The sequence below is a fragment of the Microcebus murinus genome, chromosome 18, assembly GCF_040939455.1.
Source record: "Microcebus murinus isolate Inina chromosome 18, M.murinus_Inina_mat1.0, whole genome shotgun sequence".
Taxonomy (NCBI): domain Eukaryota; kingdom Metazoa; phylum Chordata; class Mammalia; order Primates; family Cheirogaleidae; genus Microcebus; species Microcebus murinus.
In genome coordinates, this window is record NC_134121.1 from 3,638,479 (window position 1) to 3,654,268 (window position 15,790).

The 15,790-nt window shown below is 34.6% G+C and overlaps 1 protein-coding gene across 14 annotated transcripts in view; it reads left to right on the forward strand.

The window, feature by feature from the left end:
- NCOR1 (nuclear receptor corepressor 1) overlaps positions 1-15,790 on the forward strand; it is a 159,346-nt gene that overhangs the window by 54,054 nt on the left and 89,502 nt on the right. For 8 of the 14 annotated variants that reach the window (XM_075994021.1, XM_012737872.2, XM_075994019.1 and 5 more), the window contains 9 exons: positions 1,672-1,728; positions 2,290-2,342; positions 2,672-2,698; positions 4,800-4,866; positions 7,201-7,373; positions 8,581-8,671; positions 12,804-12,982; positions 13,491-13,545; positions 14,211-14,312. In XM_075994021.1, coding sequence (XP_075850136.1) covers positions 1,672-1,728; positions 2,290-2,342; positions 2,672-2,698; positions 4,800-4,866; positions 7,201-7,373; positions 8,581-8,671; positions 12,804-12,982; positions 13,491-13,545; positions 14,211-14,312 — 804 coding nt within the window. The remainder of the gene's footprint in view (positions 1-1,671; positions 1,729-2,289; positions 2,343-2,671; positions 2,699-4,799; positions 4,867-7,200; positions 7,374-8,580; positions 8,672-12,803; positions 12,983-13,490; positions 13,546-14,210; positions 14,313-15,790) is intronic. The other 6 variants (XM_020281044.2, XM_075994020.1, XM_012737876.2 and 3 more) reach the window with 1 other exon arrangement.

Consider the following 15,790-nt stretch of genomic DNA (forward strand, 5'->3'; position numbering starts at 1 on the left):
CTTGAATGTATATTGGTCTGGTCAGTTGCTTCTTTCCTTTTCTTTTTGTTTTTTTCTTTTTTGGGGGGTGAGGGTCCTTTTTACCTAAGATATTTACTATCTGGTCAATTGCTTTTTTTCCTCCTTACCATTAGCTTAATTTGAGCCTTTATCTCTCATGTAGTTGTTGAATCCTCTTCCTTCAATCTTTTTCTTTCTAACCCATCCTTAATATTTGCATCCCATCACATGGTTCTCCAAATAAAACATTTTGATGATTTCCCACTTTGTACCAAATAGCTCAAACCTCTTATTGACGTTTACATACCTGTCTGGCCCTTGCCCGAGACATTGTTCTTAGTGATATTCTACCAGAACTAGTTTTGAATGTTCCCTAGAAGTTGTTAGCACCTTTACCCAGTGACACTGCCCCTGCCTTCAGACAGGCCCTGGGTTTTGTCTGTCTTGTCTGTCAAGTGCACTCATACTTCGAGACCAGCTCAGGTGTCATTTTCTGTAGGAAGCCTTTCAAGACCTCTCATCTTCCTGTGCTGGGAAGGATTATCTTGTTCATTGTTTTCTTAGTGTCTAGCAAGTACCTGGCATGTAGAACATACTCAGCACCTGTTTGAAGAATTATTTACTTCTATCTGTAGATTTAGAATGAAAATTAGAATATTGGAAGTACGAAGGTTTTAAGTTAAATTTTTCTCTGCCAAAGTATTGATAGATTACTCTGTTCTTAGCAAGGAAGATTTCTGTTAGATAACATCTTAGTTTAGATTATTTTACTTTTGAAAATGGCCTATTAAAAATACATATAATTGAACATTTATTCACTACTGGTCACTTTGAGTAATTCAGACTAGCTGTTTCGTTTATTGTTCAGCTATTGCTAAGAATACCTTGTAATTAGAAAATAAGGTCATTCCAAGCTTTTCTTCAAAGAGATTAATGTGGTTTACCACAGTAAAAATTTGCTACTTTATGGTATTTTATTATTTTTTACATTTTCATTAAAGACAATATGAGTTAAAGTATTCAGAATGTTTGTTGGATTTATTTACAGTGAATCTTTACTTCCTTTCTCCAGATTCTTAATATCTATATGCTTTTAAGAACATACCAATTCTTTAGGTATTGCTTTCAATAAAAGTGTTAAGTATTGACTGCATTTGATAAAGAAAGTTATGAAAATACAATTGGAGAATATTTTAGCATATCATATAAAAGAAGAATATTTACAAATAAGTTCTGGCCAGGTGCAGTGGCTCATGCTTGTAATCCTAGCACTCTGGGAGGCTGAGGCGGGCAGATCGCTCAAGGTCAGGAGTTCAAGACCAGCCTGAGCAAGAGCGAGACCCCCGTCTCTACTATAAACAGAAAGAAATTAATTGGCCAACTAAAACTATATAGAAAAAAATAGCAGGGCATGGTGGCACATGCCTGTAGTCCCAGCTACTCAGGAGGCTGAGGCAGAAGGATTGCTTGAGCCCAGGAGTTTGAGGTTGCTGTGAGCTAGGCTGACACCACAGCACTCTAGCCTGGGCAACAGAGTGAGACTCTGTCTAAAATAAATAGATAAGTTCATCCATAGACTAGCCCTAGATAAATATTTTTGAGTAGGTAGTGAGTTTGTACTTAAGTAATATACTTTTTAATTATATGATACAACAATGTCTTTATCTCTAGAAAAAAGCAGAAGAAGCTCATAAAATTTTTGAAGGTCTTGGCCCAAAAGTTGAACTGGTAAGTAAGAAATTGCTTTTTTCATTTCCAGTGCTTTTTTGGTAGTAGCTTTTCTTGGGATACGACAGAATATGGTCCATTTATTTTGGGATTAGAGGTTTGTAGTTGGGCAGAAACCTTGTGATTAAGTTTAAAATAGTGGTGAATGAGTTTGTTACTCTTGCAAAAGCATCTTCCTAAGCATGTTTTTTTTTTTTTTTGCCTGAGCAGCCATTTAATCACTCCAGGTAGAAGTAGGATGAATTAAGAACAGAAATAGAAAGCACTTTGAATCATATTGTTAGGATGGAGAAAGTGCTTAATCTTTTTTCACCTTTGAAATAAAAAATATATACATAAATTTATTTATTGTGGGAAACAGTGGATTTATAAACTTTATTACAGGAGTGGCATTATTAGAATATGGGTAAACAGAGTTCTTTAGAGAGCCCAAAAGTCTGGAGGGTTTGGTAGGGCATGTTATAGTGTAGACTCATTAGTACTTTACCTATCTTTACATTAAAATACTATTTGTCTCTTCATAAACACACATGCACCATCTTATACATATTTATTTTATAGCCACTGTATAACCAGCCATCAGATACCAAGGTGTACCATGAGAACATCAAGACGTAAGTATCATCTTTGGAATTCATCAGTTAAAAACCATATATTTCTATAAAGAGATCATTTTTTATGTTATCTGCTGACATTATTATAATATAGTGTAGGTGTGTTTTAGATTTGTGTAATTTGCTGTTGTTTTACTATATGTTATCTTCCTCTGGCTTCTTGGGGGTTGGGGTAACAGCTTTGAGTTTCCGAGGCCAAAAAATGAAATAAATTATTGCGTAAAACTAGCTGGTTTTATAATCTGCTAGTAAAAAAGGTGGATACTTAACATTGAAATGGCTTACCTTGAGGCTTGAATTTTTTGCCTCCTGTTTTGTCTTTTTTTCAGTGGAGTACCTGCAAGGCGCATGATGAAGTAAGATAATGAAGCTTTTTCATTTAAGACTAGTGATGACACCGTCCCCCACCAAGCCACATCTGCCATTGCAAAGTAGAAGTGCCACGGATCACTTTATCATTATTCAAAACCCTATTCTAGGGAAATCCCTTCCATGACTCTTGCTAATGACGGTATTTGTAGACCCTTCTGCCATTCAATGTCCTGGTGCCTTGGAAGCGCTCAGTCACCTCATGTGGGTGAGGAGGCTGCTCCAGAATGTAGTTTGCTTAGCCTTGCTCATCCTAGTACCAGGCCTTTATGGATGCACATTTTGAAATAAGAAAATAAGTGAAAAGAAAACCTAATTTCTTGATCTGATTGAAGTAAGACAGGAAGCTGGATAGGTTTTTTTTTTTAATTATAATGCTTTAAGATAATTTTAGGTGAATTATTCTTAGTTTGTGACAAAAATGTAATATTTCTACTTTCTATGTTTCATTAAGTATAACCAGAACATTATAATTATTTACTAGTATGGTTACTAATGAGCACATTGCTGTTTATATATATATACACGCACACATACACACACACACACACACACACATATATTTTCTTTTTAAAAATTTCTTACTGAGAGTATGTGCAATAGTTGACTACTTTGCAGAAGTGGTGGCAAATATAATTTGCATGGTAGTATGCATGAAAACAATTGAATTTGAATAATTTTTACTTTCATTAAGTGGTTCATAATAAAGTTATATATTTATAAATTTTTCTGTGAGATGCTACTATGGTCTTGAGAACCCTTAGAAGTAAGTGAGGCAAAAATCATATAAAATATACCTTGTTTTGGAACTGCTTAGCTGTTTTAATATTTTTAAAAGGAGAATGAATAGCAGATAAAATCTAGTTGGCTACTTTTAATGATTTTTCCCCCCACAAAGCTTCAGCTATGTCTGTGTTCTGTCTTTTTCTCTCCCAGTATAAGCTGGAGAGCATCTCCGTCTTTGATTTATTTTGTTATCTACACTTGCCTATTTAATGCTCAGCACGCTGTCCTGAGATGGGTTACTGACTGGTTAACTTTATTTAAATTCTTAGGAGACATTTAAAATTGTATTTATTGATTGTCATTTGCTTTTGAGTAGCGCATAATTATAATCAGAGCATATTGAATATATGGTAATGTTCCCGCTATACGTTACCTTTTGAAATATTTGCTCAGTTGCATGCATCCATGTTGAATCATTCAGTAACTAACTATACTTTCATTGCCGTCATTTGCTTTGTATGAAATAGCAAATGTACCTTTTAATAATTCTTTTCGTCTCTTGGCTACTTTTTCATATAGCCAGCTCCTGACTGTCCATGCTTATTTGAGTGGAGCCAGTGTCACTGTTAGTCCCGAGTGGCAGATAATCCAAAAAATTACTTCTCCTTGGCTTTGTATTTATATTTGAATAATCAGCTTGAAATCATTTCTGGAAGTAGGTGGGGTATAAATATTTATATTTGAACCTGCATGTCATTGTTTTTGAAGGTCACGATGCTTCAAATTTAAAAAGTGATTAAGATATATGATAAATCTTCCTATCTTGTCACATTGCCCTTCATCACTTCTTAAAGTAGATTGTATCATTTCTGTGACTGAAGAAAATCTTCTGTTTAAAGCAGAAGTCACCTCTCTATAATGGTGGTATATATTCACTTCATAGGAGGGAGGTTAGCACCTTACCTGATGCAGGGAGGTAACTGTAAAAGCTTTTCCTTCTTTTCTACCTCCCTTCCTCCAAGAGTTTACAAAGATGTTTATATCACCAGAGTTTTTAAGAAGAATCAGTAACTGTGTAATTACAATTTGAAAATAAAATTCACCTTACAATTGGATGTGTTAATTGAAAATTAACTATTTGTATAAAATCTTTTTGTGAATGAAAGGAATTTTAGTTCTAATTGTTGCAAAAATTATCAAGTTTTATTTTGCAGGGTGAAAAAAATTAGGATTAACTTAGATTACATCATAGATTCTTAAATGATCGTTGCCTATTTTCCAGTGTCTCTGGAAAAAAAAAGTGAATGCATTATTAAATTATGCTTTTTCTTAATGTCATGCAACCATATTTTTCTCTTCTAGAAACCAGGTGATGAGGAAAAAACTCATTTTATTTTTTAAAAGAAGAAATCATGCAAGAAAACAAAGGGTGAGGTCCTATCCTTGTTAACTGAAACTTACACAACTTCCTCATTCATGTTCATTTAGGTCTTCACTTTCCTATTATTAATGAAAATGGTCCTTGATTCTGCTCAAGGATAAGTGCTGATTTAGAAAGTAACTGTACATGTAACTTAAATATAAATCTAATTCTAGTAACATTTTGATAACATATTCGATATCATTATCAAATTAATTTCATTGGTCATTTATGTATAACATTTTCATCTAGCCAAAATAAAATGGTGAGTAGATAAAGAAATTTGAAAGATAAATAGGATGATCTACATTTAGTCTGCTAAGCCTCAAACAAATGTAGGTAAGTTATAGTCACCCTGATTAGACATTATTATTCTTTCTTCTTTGTAACTGAGTCAGGGTTCAGCTTTTTAAAATTCAAATAGTTTTTCATATTTTATTATATGACTAATAGTCCAAAAGTTTTGTGGTTATAGTCTTCTTGGAAATTAAGTTACAGAAAATATAATGCCATTGTTTTTATTTTCATATGATTATAGTAATTTTATAGACAAACTGTTGATGTATTTAAATTCAAGTGTCTGTTGATAAATGGTGCTCTTTAAATCCACATCCAAAATGACCTTTGTACCTTATGTTTAATGACCTGATGGTTTCATGAGTTGTAAAGCTCGAGAGTCAGACGCTTTTATGTGGTGTAAAACTTCTGTTGTTATAATGTGTAAGTCTGGTCCTTCAGATACTATCTGGAATTACTCATCTTGAATTATTTTTTTGCCAAGAACATACAAGTATTAAGAAACCCATGAGCTCACATATTTTTTTTCTTTCCAAGTTTTTTTGTTGTAGCTGTGGTACTTGCCCATTGGTGATGTAACCAGAGGAGCATAGACCTTTTCACACTTCAGAGAGTAATTTTAAAGTTTATATGTTCACTGATTTGCCTAATATATTTTTTATGGCTTTATACCATGTATGATTTTACAAAGGAGACTAAGAAAGCCATATGGTTTTAGTCCTTAGAGAGCCTAAGGTAACTGGGGGCAGACAAGTCGGCAGGCAGTCGCACCATTGTGATCATACTGTGGTCATGACAGAGAGGTCACTCAGCGGGATACCTGACGCAGCTGGGAATCATGAAGGGGAGTTTCATTACAAAACCACTATCTATGCAAGCAGAAAGAGCGGCTTTGAAGGTCTGTGAGATGGAGGGAGTGTACCAGATCCAGAGCCGGCAGGAGTATGTACTGAGCTGGTAGTGTGGGGCTGGTGAGGGAAGCCAGAGCCATGCTGTACACTGCCCTGGAGGTACCTGGGAGACTTTGGATCAGACTCTGAGGGTACCTTTTAAGTTTTTTTAAACTAAAGAAGTGTAATGTTCAGGTTTGTATTTTAAGAATTTGCATTTGGCTACATTATGAATGCATTAGAGGCATTTAGGAGGCTATTTCAGGGTGCAGGATAATATTGTCATAGATTGTGTAGGTAGCAGTAGACATGGAGAAAAAGATGAAGAACACAAAAGACATAGGAGTTAAAAATGATTGGAAAATGTGTGAGGAAGATAATATTCTCTTCTCCAGTCTCACTTTCTTGAGATGACCAGTGTTAGCAGTTTTACATGAGTCTTTCACTTTTTTCTGTCCATCTGTCATCAAATATGTACACAGTTCTATGCTCATAATGGAAAGTTCTTCTGTCTTCTTTATTTAGAATATGGGATCATAATTCATTTCTCTAAGAGCATTAATTGTTGATTTCTTATAGTTCACTGGATTTCTTTTTATCATAAAGTACAACCAATTTCTGCCTTTTCTACACTGTCAAACTATTTATTATATAACATTATTTATAATAGCAAAAAGCTGCAAACAGCCAGAACCTCCCATAATAGAGGAATGGTTAAAGTGTGCACTACGACAGATTGGAAGGTTAAAATAAAAGTTAACATGATTGTCTTTGGGTGATTGGTTAGATTTTGAACTATCTATATGTTTCTATTTTTAATTTTCCATTTTTTAACAATAAAGACATTGTTATCAACAGAGTAAAAGTAGCTGGTCAGCTATTAGTAGTAGATCCTGAATTAGTTTATTAATTTGTGTAGTCTTAATATTAACTAAAAAATCCAGCCAAAGTAGGCGCTATATGTTGATCTTAGATAGGAAACAGAGCTCCTTTTCTCTCTCTTTCAGATCAAGGACAGCTTTTCATTCACAGTTGAGTCATAGACCAATTGTACTTCTGACTTATCCTTAAGAAGTAGCATTTATTTTAAAGTATTAGGTTTGTTGGAATCAGAATTTAGTTTAATTATTGTTAATTTGCTACGGGTATTTAATAGGAACAAAAAATCTGCCAACGTTATGATCAGCTCATGGAGGCGTGGGAGAAAAAAGTGGACAGAATAGAAAATAATCCTCGGAGGAAAGCTAAAGAAAGCAAAACAAGGGAGTACTACGAAAAGCAGTTTCCAGAAATTCGAAAACAAAGAGAACAGCAAGAAAGATTTCAACGGTAAGTAGTTTGATGTTTAATGATTATGATATTTTCCTTCAAATCACACTTTTGCTTTTTTACGATATTTTTTTCCTGAAACTGATCATTAAGAGAGTTCATAAAGAACTTTATAAAACTTTCTTACCAGTAAAGATTATATTGTAATGAATTCAATATTAATTTTTTATATTTAATCATCCAGTTGAATCTAAATATAAGTGAAGGTTTTGAAATTCTTCAGTTCTTGAAACTGTTAGTTCCTTTGGACATGATGGTTGATAAGAACAGACCTCAGTATCCCTTTGTCTTCATTACCAACAGAAACTGTATTAAATTAATTACTAATTAAGAAATTCTTTGATTTTGGTAGATAGTTTCTTATTTTTATTTTTAGCAAACAGATATTTTGCATAGGTTTTTTTTTTTTTTTTTTTTTTTGAGACAGAGTCTCACTTTGTTGCCCAGGCTAGAGTGAGTGCCGTGGCGTCAGCGTAGCTCACAGCAACCTCAAACTCCTGGGCTCAAGTGATCCTCCTGCCTCAGCCTCCCTAGTAGCTGGGACTACAGGCATGCGCCACCATGCCCGGCTAATTTTTTTCTATGTATATTAGTTGGCCAATTAATTTCTTTTTTATTTATAGTAGAGACGAGGTCTTGCTCTTGCTCAGGCTGGTTTCGAACTCCTGAGCTTGAGCAATCCGCCCGCCTCGGCCTCCCAGAGTGCTAGGATTACAGGCGTGAGCCAGCACGCCCAGCCAGTTTTAAAAGCTGTAGTTTTCTTCTTCACGGTCTCATGTATGATTCATGTAAGCCCCTTTACTCACAATTAAGTTTTTGTGAGGGATGTTGGTTATATTTTTTCCCCTCCTTTTAAAAATGTCTGATGTATTTCTCTAAGTCTGAAGGCACACTAAAGACTGCTATTTGAAATGGAAATGGCATCAATAACTGGTTCTCCAGAAGATTCTCATAACTAGTTCTACCGTTAGAACTTGGACATACAACCTTTAGATCTCAATCTTAGCATTTAAATCATTATTAATTTAATAGGTGACTTAAGCATATTTCTTAAAAGTAGTTACTCAGTGGTATTTTAGGTTTCTTATCCTACTTTCAGTCAGTTAAAAAGTCCCATTCAGAAAAAGTAATCTACAGTTAATTTAATTGTTATGTCATCTTTATAAAAGGCTGTTAAATATATTTATAATTTCTCCCTCATTTTTAGAGTTGGGCAAAGGGGAGCTGGTCTGTCAGCCACCATTGCTAGGAGTGAGCATGAGATTTCTGAAATTATTGATGGGCTCTCTGAGCAAGAGGTAAGAAAATTGTTTTGATTTAATTCATTAATTTTTGGAGCATTTCAGCCCTGTAGCCTGGGAGCTAGGGATTTATTTACATGTAAATGAAGGAACTTTTGGTGCTAAAGTTTGGACTATTCAGAAGACTTGAAGCCGACCATGGAAGGGCTTTAAACGAGGCAGTCACATGATCATATTGGCATTTTCAAAGTTGACTGGCAGCAGGGAGATGGGGACAGGTGAGGAGGCTGTTAGGATAAAAGTAAGGATCTGAGTCAGGGCAACAGTGGTAAGGATGTATAGGAGGGGCTGCTAGGAAAGAGTAATAGAAAGTAAAATGGACAAGACAAGGTGGATGAATGGAGTGTGGAGGATGACAAAGAAGAGAAATGGAAAGTAGTCCCTGGTTTCCAGGTTAGTGGACTGAGCTGGTGGTCCCATTTCCTAAAATAGCAAAGGAGCATGTGTTTTGCAGATGGCAGTGTGTTCTCCAAATGGTGCTCTCTAGCCAGGTGAGCCTGGGAGAGAGTTGAACTGGAGACAGCTGGATATCAGAGTCATCTGTATGAAGGTGAAATAGTCCCAGGCAAGTGTAGTAACATGAAGTGCAAGGGGCAGGTGAGTGAGCATGTGGGGATTAAAACTATGTACAGAGAGATTCAAGCTGGTCACTGTGGCTCACGCCTGTCTATAATCTCCCAGCACTTTGGGAGGCTGAGGCTGGAGGATTGCTAGAAGCCAGGTTTTTGGGAACAGCCTGAGCAACATAGCAAGACCTCATCTCTACAGAAAAATTAAAAAATTAGCAGAATGTTGTGGCACGCACCTGTAGTCCCAGTTACTCAGGAGGCTGAGGCAGGAGGATCACTTGAGCCCAGTGAACTATGATCATGCCACTGCACTCCAGCCTGGGTGGCAGAAAGAGATCCCATCTCAAACAAAACAAAAATAAACAGCAACAAAAAAGAGATTCATATACAAAGAACACTATTTTCTAATTTTTCGGGGAAGATACACTTCTATAGAGAGTGGATTCTTTTGTTTTTTTCTTGCCTATGTCAAAAGCAGAATTAATAAAATTATGAGGCAGTTAATATTAATCATTAGTGACCAAGGTATACATTTGAAGAATATGTTATCTAGGCCTAACAGCAGTATTTCCATCCTTATGAAACCTCCTCACCCATTTTCCCCAAACAGAACTAATCAACATATAGTTCGTCTCACTTTATTTTTATTGTGCTTATCTTTCCCTTTAATAATTATTTATAATTAGATCAGCCAGAGTGTCATCTTTGTGAGTGTGGTTATTACACCTTTGGGCTAGGCCATCTGTGAATTTCCAATGCCTAATGTTTGTTAGTATATTAATACAGAATAAGAATAAATTTCATTGTGTAACATTAAGTCATCTTAGCCATATTCAAACTATATATTATGGTTGGTTCAGAAGCCATCTACTATTTATTGAGTTTTGCTAGTTTTGATTTTATAAAATGTCTTTTCTTAAACCTCATCTCAAAATTCCAAGGATCTTCTTTAATTGAAGTGGTGCTCCCCTTACATAATGATCAAAGATAGTTATTACAGTGCAATATATTTCACCGATCTTAGCCTAAAGGCCAAGAAGGAATACAATGCTACATATTTCAAAGTAAATGTTAAATGTAAATAATATTAACATAAAAATGTTGCAGACTTAAATATATAGTTAATAATTTATTTGCAAAATTGAGTAAGGTGGAGTTAATCTAAAATGTTGAATGATTTAGGAATTCAGATAAGTAAAGTCCCTGTTTATATACTGTCAGCACATTTAAAAGTAAAAAGCAGTGTCAAGAATCTCCTCTGCTTTACCCTTTACTACTACTAAACCTGACCATTGATTTTCTTTTTCTGTGGGTATTGTTGGTTTGGGTTGTGGTGGATTAATTACATGTTTGCTTTTGTGAGAAGAGGAAGTTTTAAGGGTAGTTGCTACTTAAAATTGCTAACTGCGATAAGTAATTTTTATGTATTATCTTATTTAAACTCTGAAAATTCTGTGAAATAGAGGCTGTAATTGAGTCTGTTTTGCAAATGAAAAAACTAAGGCATAGCTGCAGGTTAAATAATTCACCCAAGGTCACAAACAAATAATGGTAGCAGTTGTCCAACCCAGGCAATCTGACTCTGGAACTGTGTATTCTTTTCCATAGCTATATTTAATTAAGTTCATTCTTTCAACAAATTTTTACATTTTCCGTATTAGGTCCCAGACTTCTAGGCATTGGGAATACACTAGTGAATTAAACCATCAAGTTACTTTATCTTATGAAGTTAGATTACTTGTGTGAGAAAAAGAAAGATTTCTAATCAGTTTGTACCTGTATATTCATTGTATAGTATTCATTTAGTCTATGTTCTAAAAAACACAGTTGCTGAATTTTCCTACAGGATGAAAAAAATAGCCTATTCGTACAGAGTTTGTACTGATACTTGTGGTAGGAATCTATCAGTATTTGATTACAGTACCTTGTTTTGCATTCGTGTTTGATTAAAAGTATATTGTATGATTTTACAACATTATATCTCAGAGTTCTAGTCACACTAGCTTTGGAGGAGGTGGAAAACCATATAAACTATATTTAACCCTCTTAGTGCGGCAGGCCGAAATATCAACTTACCGTCTAGGGCAAAAAAGCCGATATTTCGGCCCGCCGCACTAAGAGGGTTAAGAGTTCCTTGAACCACCTTACATCTCAGATTGTTGTACAATCAAAGTAGAATTTTGCAGGTATTGTTTTCCTCCTTTCTCACTTCTGATATCCTCCTTTCCCAAAGAGAAGACCATAGTGATTTTTGGTCTGTTAAAATACATAACCTTTTAGAGGACAATTACAATATTCAGTCATAGAGACATATCCCACACATTGTGGGACAGTTTTACTCAAGCATTTCAGTGTATTGTTATGTAAAGTCAAGGTCTTGGCCATTTCTAGAGCCACTTTTTGTCATCAGTGCTCTTAGAACACAGTAGCTTCACTTCTGTATAATTGCTTGAGATACATTTCTTTTGTAGTACATATATGTTGTTGTCTTTAGAAAATTTCATCCCAAAGCATAAATACATAATGTACATAATATTGCATAACAATATTATGGGTAAGTGGATTTTTCATTTCTCTTGCAACAATATATTCAGGAGCTTTGAAACATAACTACTTAATCTTTATTGTTTTTAAAATTACCTCTAAAGTGCATGATTAAAATGACATCCAGCCTTTGGAATATGTAACTGTAATCTCCGCAATGATGAGTAAATCTCTGTTAAATTTCTTTGCTTGTTTTTCAACTGATTCCATTAGGAAACATCTGTAAGCATCCAAAACTAGTTTATCAGATGAGGTAATGTCTCTGTCTCAAACACTTTGATGTTCAAACTGATTGAGAGAGTACCCCATGAAATTAGAGACTTTCTAAGGACTTGACTATGAGGCAGTATCCACTTCGATGAGGAAAATTAGGAAACAACCTTGTCTTAAATTTGGGTAAATACTTTTAATTTTGGTGAAATTTTTTTCATGGAAGCTTGTGCTCATAAACTTCCCTAGTTAAACTTTGGGAAGAATAAGTTGTATAGCTGTAACGAAGTTTTAGTTGAAACTAGCTTAATTTCTAAGAATAACAGTCTTAAAATTTCAACAGAAAGCTTTATGTAAAATTAACATGAAGTATTTAATAGTAGTTAAGTGAGTTTACTTTATGCCTGTTTGCTTATTTTTCTATTTATTGTTCTCTAAAATGACATTAAGATTTGTTCTCTAAAATAATATTGACATTTTTAAAAATCAGAATGTATGATTAAATGCTTCACAACGTCACAACTTCAATGAACTTGAAATTACTTTGTATCATGTAGGTCTAAATTTCATTATATTAAGTGTCAACCTCATTTAAGAAAATAACTCTTCTTAAAGTAGTGGATTTTAAAAAATGATATGCATACTCTTTGCCTCTATAATTGACTTCAATGAATAATTATAGATATATGAGTAGTTATTGTATGTTAGATGCTATGTTATACACTGCTATTGTCATTAAACTACATCTGTGGTTTTTTAGTGTAAATTGCTTTTGTTTGTTTGTTGTTTTGTGTTTTTTTTGGCAGAATAATGAAAAACAAATGCGGCAGCTCTCTGTAATCCCACCTATGATGTTTGATGCAGAACAAAGACGGGTCAAGTTCATTAATATGAATGGGCTTATGGAGGACCCTATGAAGGTTTATAAAGATAGGCAGTTTATGAATGTTTGGACTGACCATGAGAAGGAGATCTTTAAGGACAAGTAATTTAAATTTTAAATTATTCTCTAATAGAAATGTACATAAGTTAGTAAAAAGGTTTTTGCATTTACTTATAAATTAAACTGTTTCCACAAAAACTTGGCCTCATTTTGGCATTTGAATGGATACTGTGGGAAGTAGGGAATATTGATCTTCTCACAAGTATATGGGTGGGAAAATAGGTAACAGATAAGAACTGGGGTTACGGAGTCATGTTAAGAATTTTCCCCAAATTTAGTTGCTATCTGAATCATTTTGGGGAGCTTTTATAAAGTAGATTTCTGTACTTTGCTATAGGCCAGTCCAGTCAGTTCCTGGTGGATGGTACCCAGGAGTCTGTGCCCTTTAAAAGTCCCCAGTGATTCTGTATTTGTTCCTCAGACTGGCAGTTAAGAATCACTGGGAATTAGTTTGTACATAGTATTTCTTTTCCCAAGTTTTTTTTTTCTTTTCTAAATTGTTAAAATATTTGCATGTGTGTGTGTTTTTGGTTTTTGTTTCCTCACTCAGGTTTATCCAGCATCCGAAAAACTTTGGCCTAATTGCATCCTACTTGGAAAGGAAGGTAAGATATGGCTTGTATTGAGAATGTTTATAGATTTCTGACTGTTGTTACTTTGAAATTTTTGTGCTCCAACACTCAAAAGTAGTTCAGTAGAACTGATTTTGCAAAGGGCTTGATACAGTAAAGATTCTCCTGATTAATATAGTGATAATTAAAATTATAACAGAAATCCTAACACAACACAGGACTGATTTTCATGGTTAATGAAAAATGACCTGATCTTGTATTTCCCTAAAAACACATAGATTTACAGTGTGTTTTGAGCCTCATTAAATCTGTAATTTAAAATGTCAGTCTTGATTTCTCCTGAATTTTTTTCACAGTTGGCTTTAATGTTTTTGAGGAAAATATTTAAAGAGATTTTTAAATACTTACATGTATGTGGCAAGAAAGGGAATTTACTTACTGGTTAATAAGAAAATATGTTTCTGGTAGTTCCTGGTATCTTTAAGGTAAATTGGATTAAGACAACTGTAACTGTTCCTTAAAATATTAGATATGATGTAATTATTTTTTAGAGCTTAAATATATCTTAAAATGCTAACCATATATGTTTCTCTTTAATTTGTACTTGGAGAATATCAGAAAATTTCCTTGAAAGTATTAATTTGATTTTTTAAAATTCTTATTTCATTAAATCGTCAAAAAGAATTTTTTTCTTATAGAGTGTTCCTGATTGTGTTTTATATTACTATTTAACGAAGAAAAATGAGAATTATAAAGCTCTAGTGAGAAGGAATTATGGAAAACGCAGAGGCAGAAATCAGGTATGTTTCATCACTCTGTGAAAGATGTTTCAGGATTGGTGGAAATATGAAGACAAGAAATGTTGAAATATGAAGACAAGAACAGGAGTCTTGTACTTAATGTATAGCTGAGAGATTGATGTTTCTGGTTAATTAAGATGTTATAATTATTTTGATGTTAATGTATATTTAATGTATTTTGTCTTCTATTTTGAATATAGTTCAGGTTTCTAGTGTGATAAAGTTAAGTAGAAAAGTTTTATGTTGCCGGGTGTGGTGGCTCACGCCTGTAATCCTAGCACTTTGGGAGGCCGAGGCAGGCGGATTGCTCAAGGTCAGGAGTTCGAAACCAGCCTGAGCGAGACCCCGTCTCTACCAAAAATAGAAATAAATTAATTGACCAACTAAAAATATATATACAAAAAATTAGCCGAGCATGGTGGCGCATGCCTGTAGTCCCAGCTACCCGGGAGGCTGAGGCAGTAGGATCGCTGAGCCCCGGAGATTGAGGTTGCTGTGAGCCAGGCTGACGCCACGGCACTCACTCTAGCCTGGGCAACAAAGTGAGACTCTGTCTCAAAAACAAAAAAAAAAGTTTTATGTTGTCTTGTCATCTAAATAATGCATTCCCGTGTTAGCAGTAATCATGTAATTAAATATGAAGCCCTTAATACTGTACCGAATGTGCCATCTTTAGTCAGTCCTTTTGTCTGAGGAGGGAACAGGTAGAGAAAGAGAGAGAAATATAGCAAGGTAACTAGAGTAGAGGGTTTCTTTACAAAAAATACCTGCATCTGATCTTGTTTCAGACTAACTTCAGTTGTGGAGTTTAGATAGCTTAACTGTGGATTTTTTTTTGTTTTTTAGTTTTTTTCTTCTTGGGAAATCCCCTTATCTTATAATAGATAGCTTAACTCTTAAAAGGTGCTTTTCTTACAGGTAGTTTTTCACAAGTATAAAATGTTAATAAAAGGTCATTTTCACAGTTGCAGTTCAGTACTTTCAAAGAGTTTCCCCCAAATGAACTGATCAGCAGCTGTCACAGCTTGTATATGCATTACCAGTAAAGCTGCTGTGCTAATGCCTTTGCCTTTTTGCTTTCCATACCTAGGTAGCTATTGCAATATGGATTTGCGTGCATGTGCTCTGACAGGTGCAACTGTTTATTAGCATTCCTAATCTCTCCTAATTTCCCCACACAGCCACCCTTGCACTGTGGCAGGGTCTAGTCCCTTTCTTTGTTTGGTAGCCCCTGGTCACCAGATATAGGTTATTTGGTCTATGAGAATAATTTTCTCATTATTCATAGCCATAACCTTTTTATATTTTCTGGGTCATTGTTTCCTGCAGAACACTACACTTCACAAGATGTGATTACATGTTCTTTGGAAACAGTGTAATCAGTGTTTGATCAAAAAAAGTATAGGGAGTATTTCATGAGTCAGCTGTGTAAAATGCTGCCAGAGGTTAAGCCGAGGTGCCCTAGACATGCATTTTCA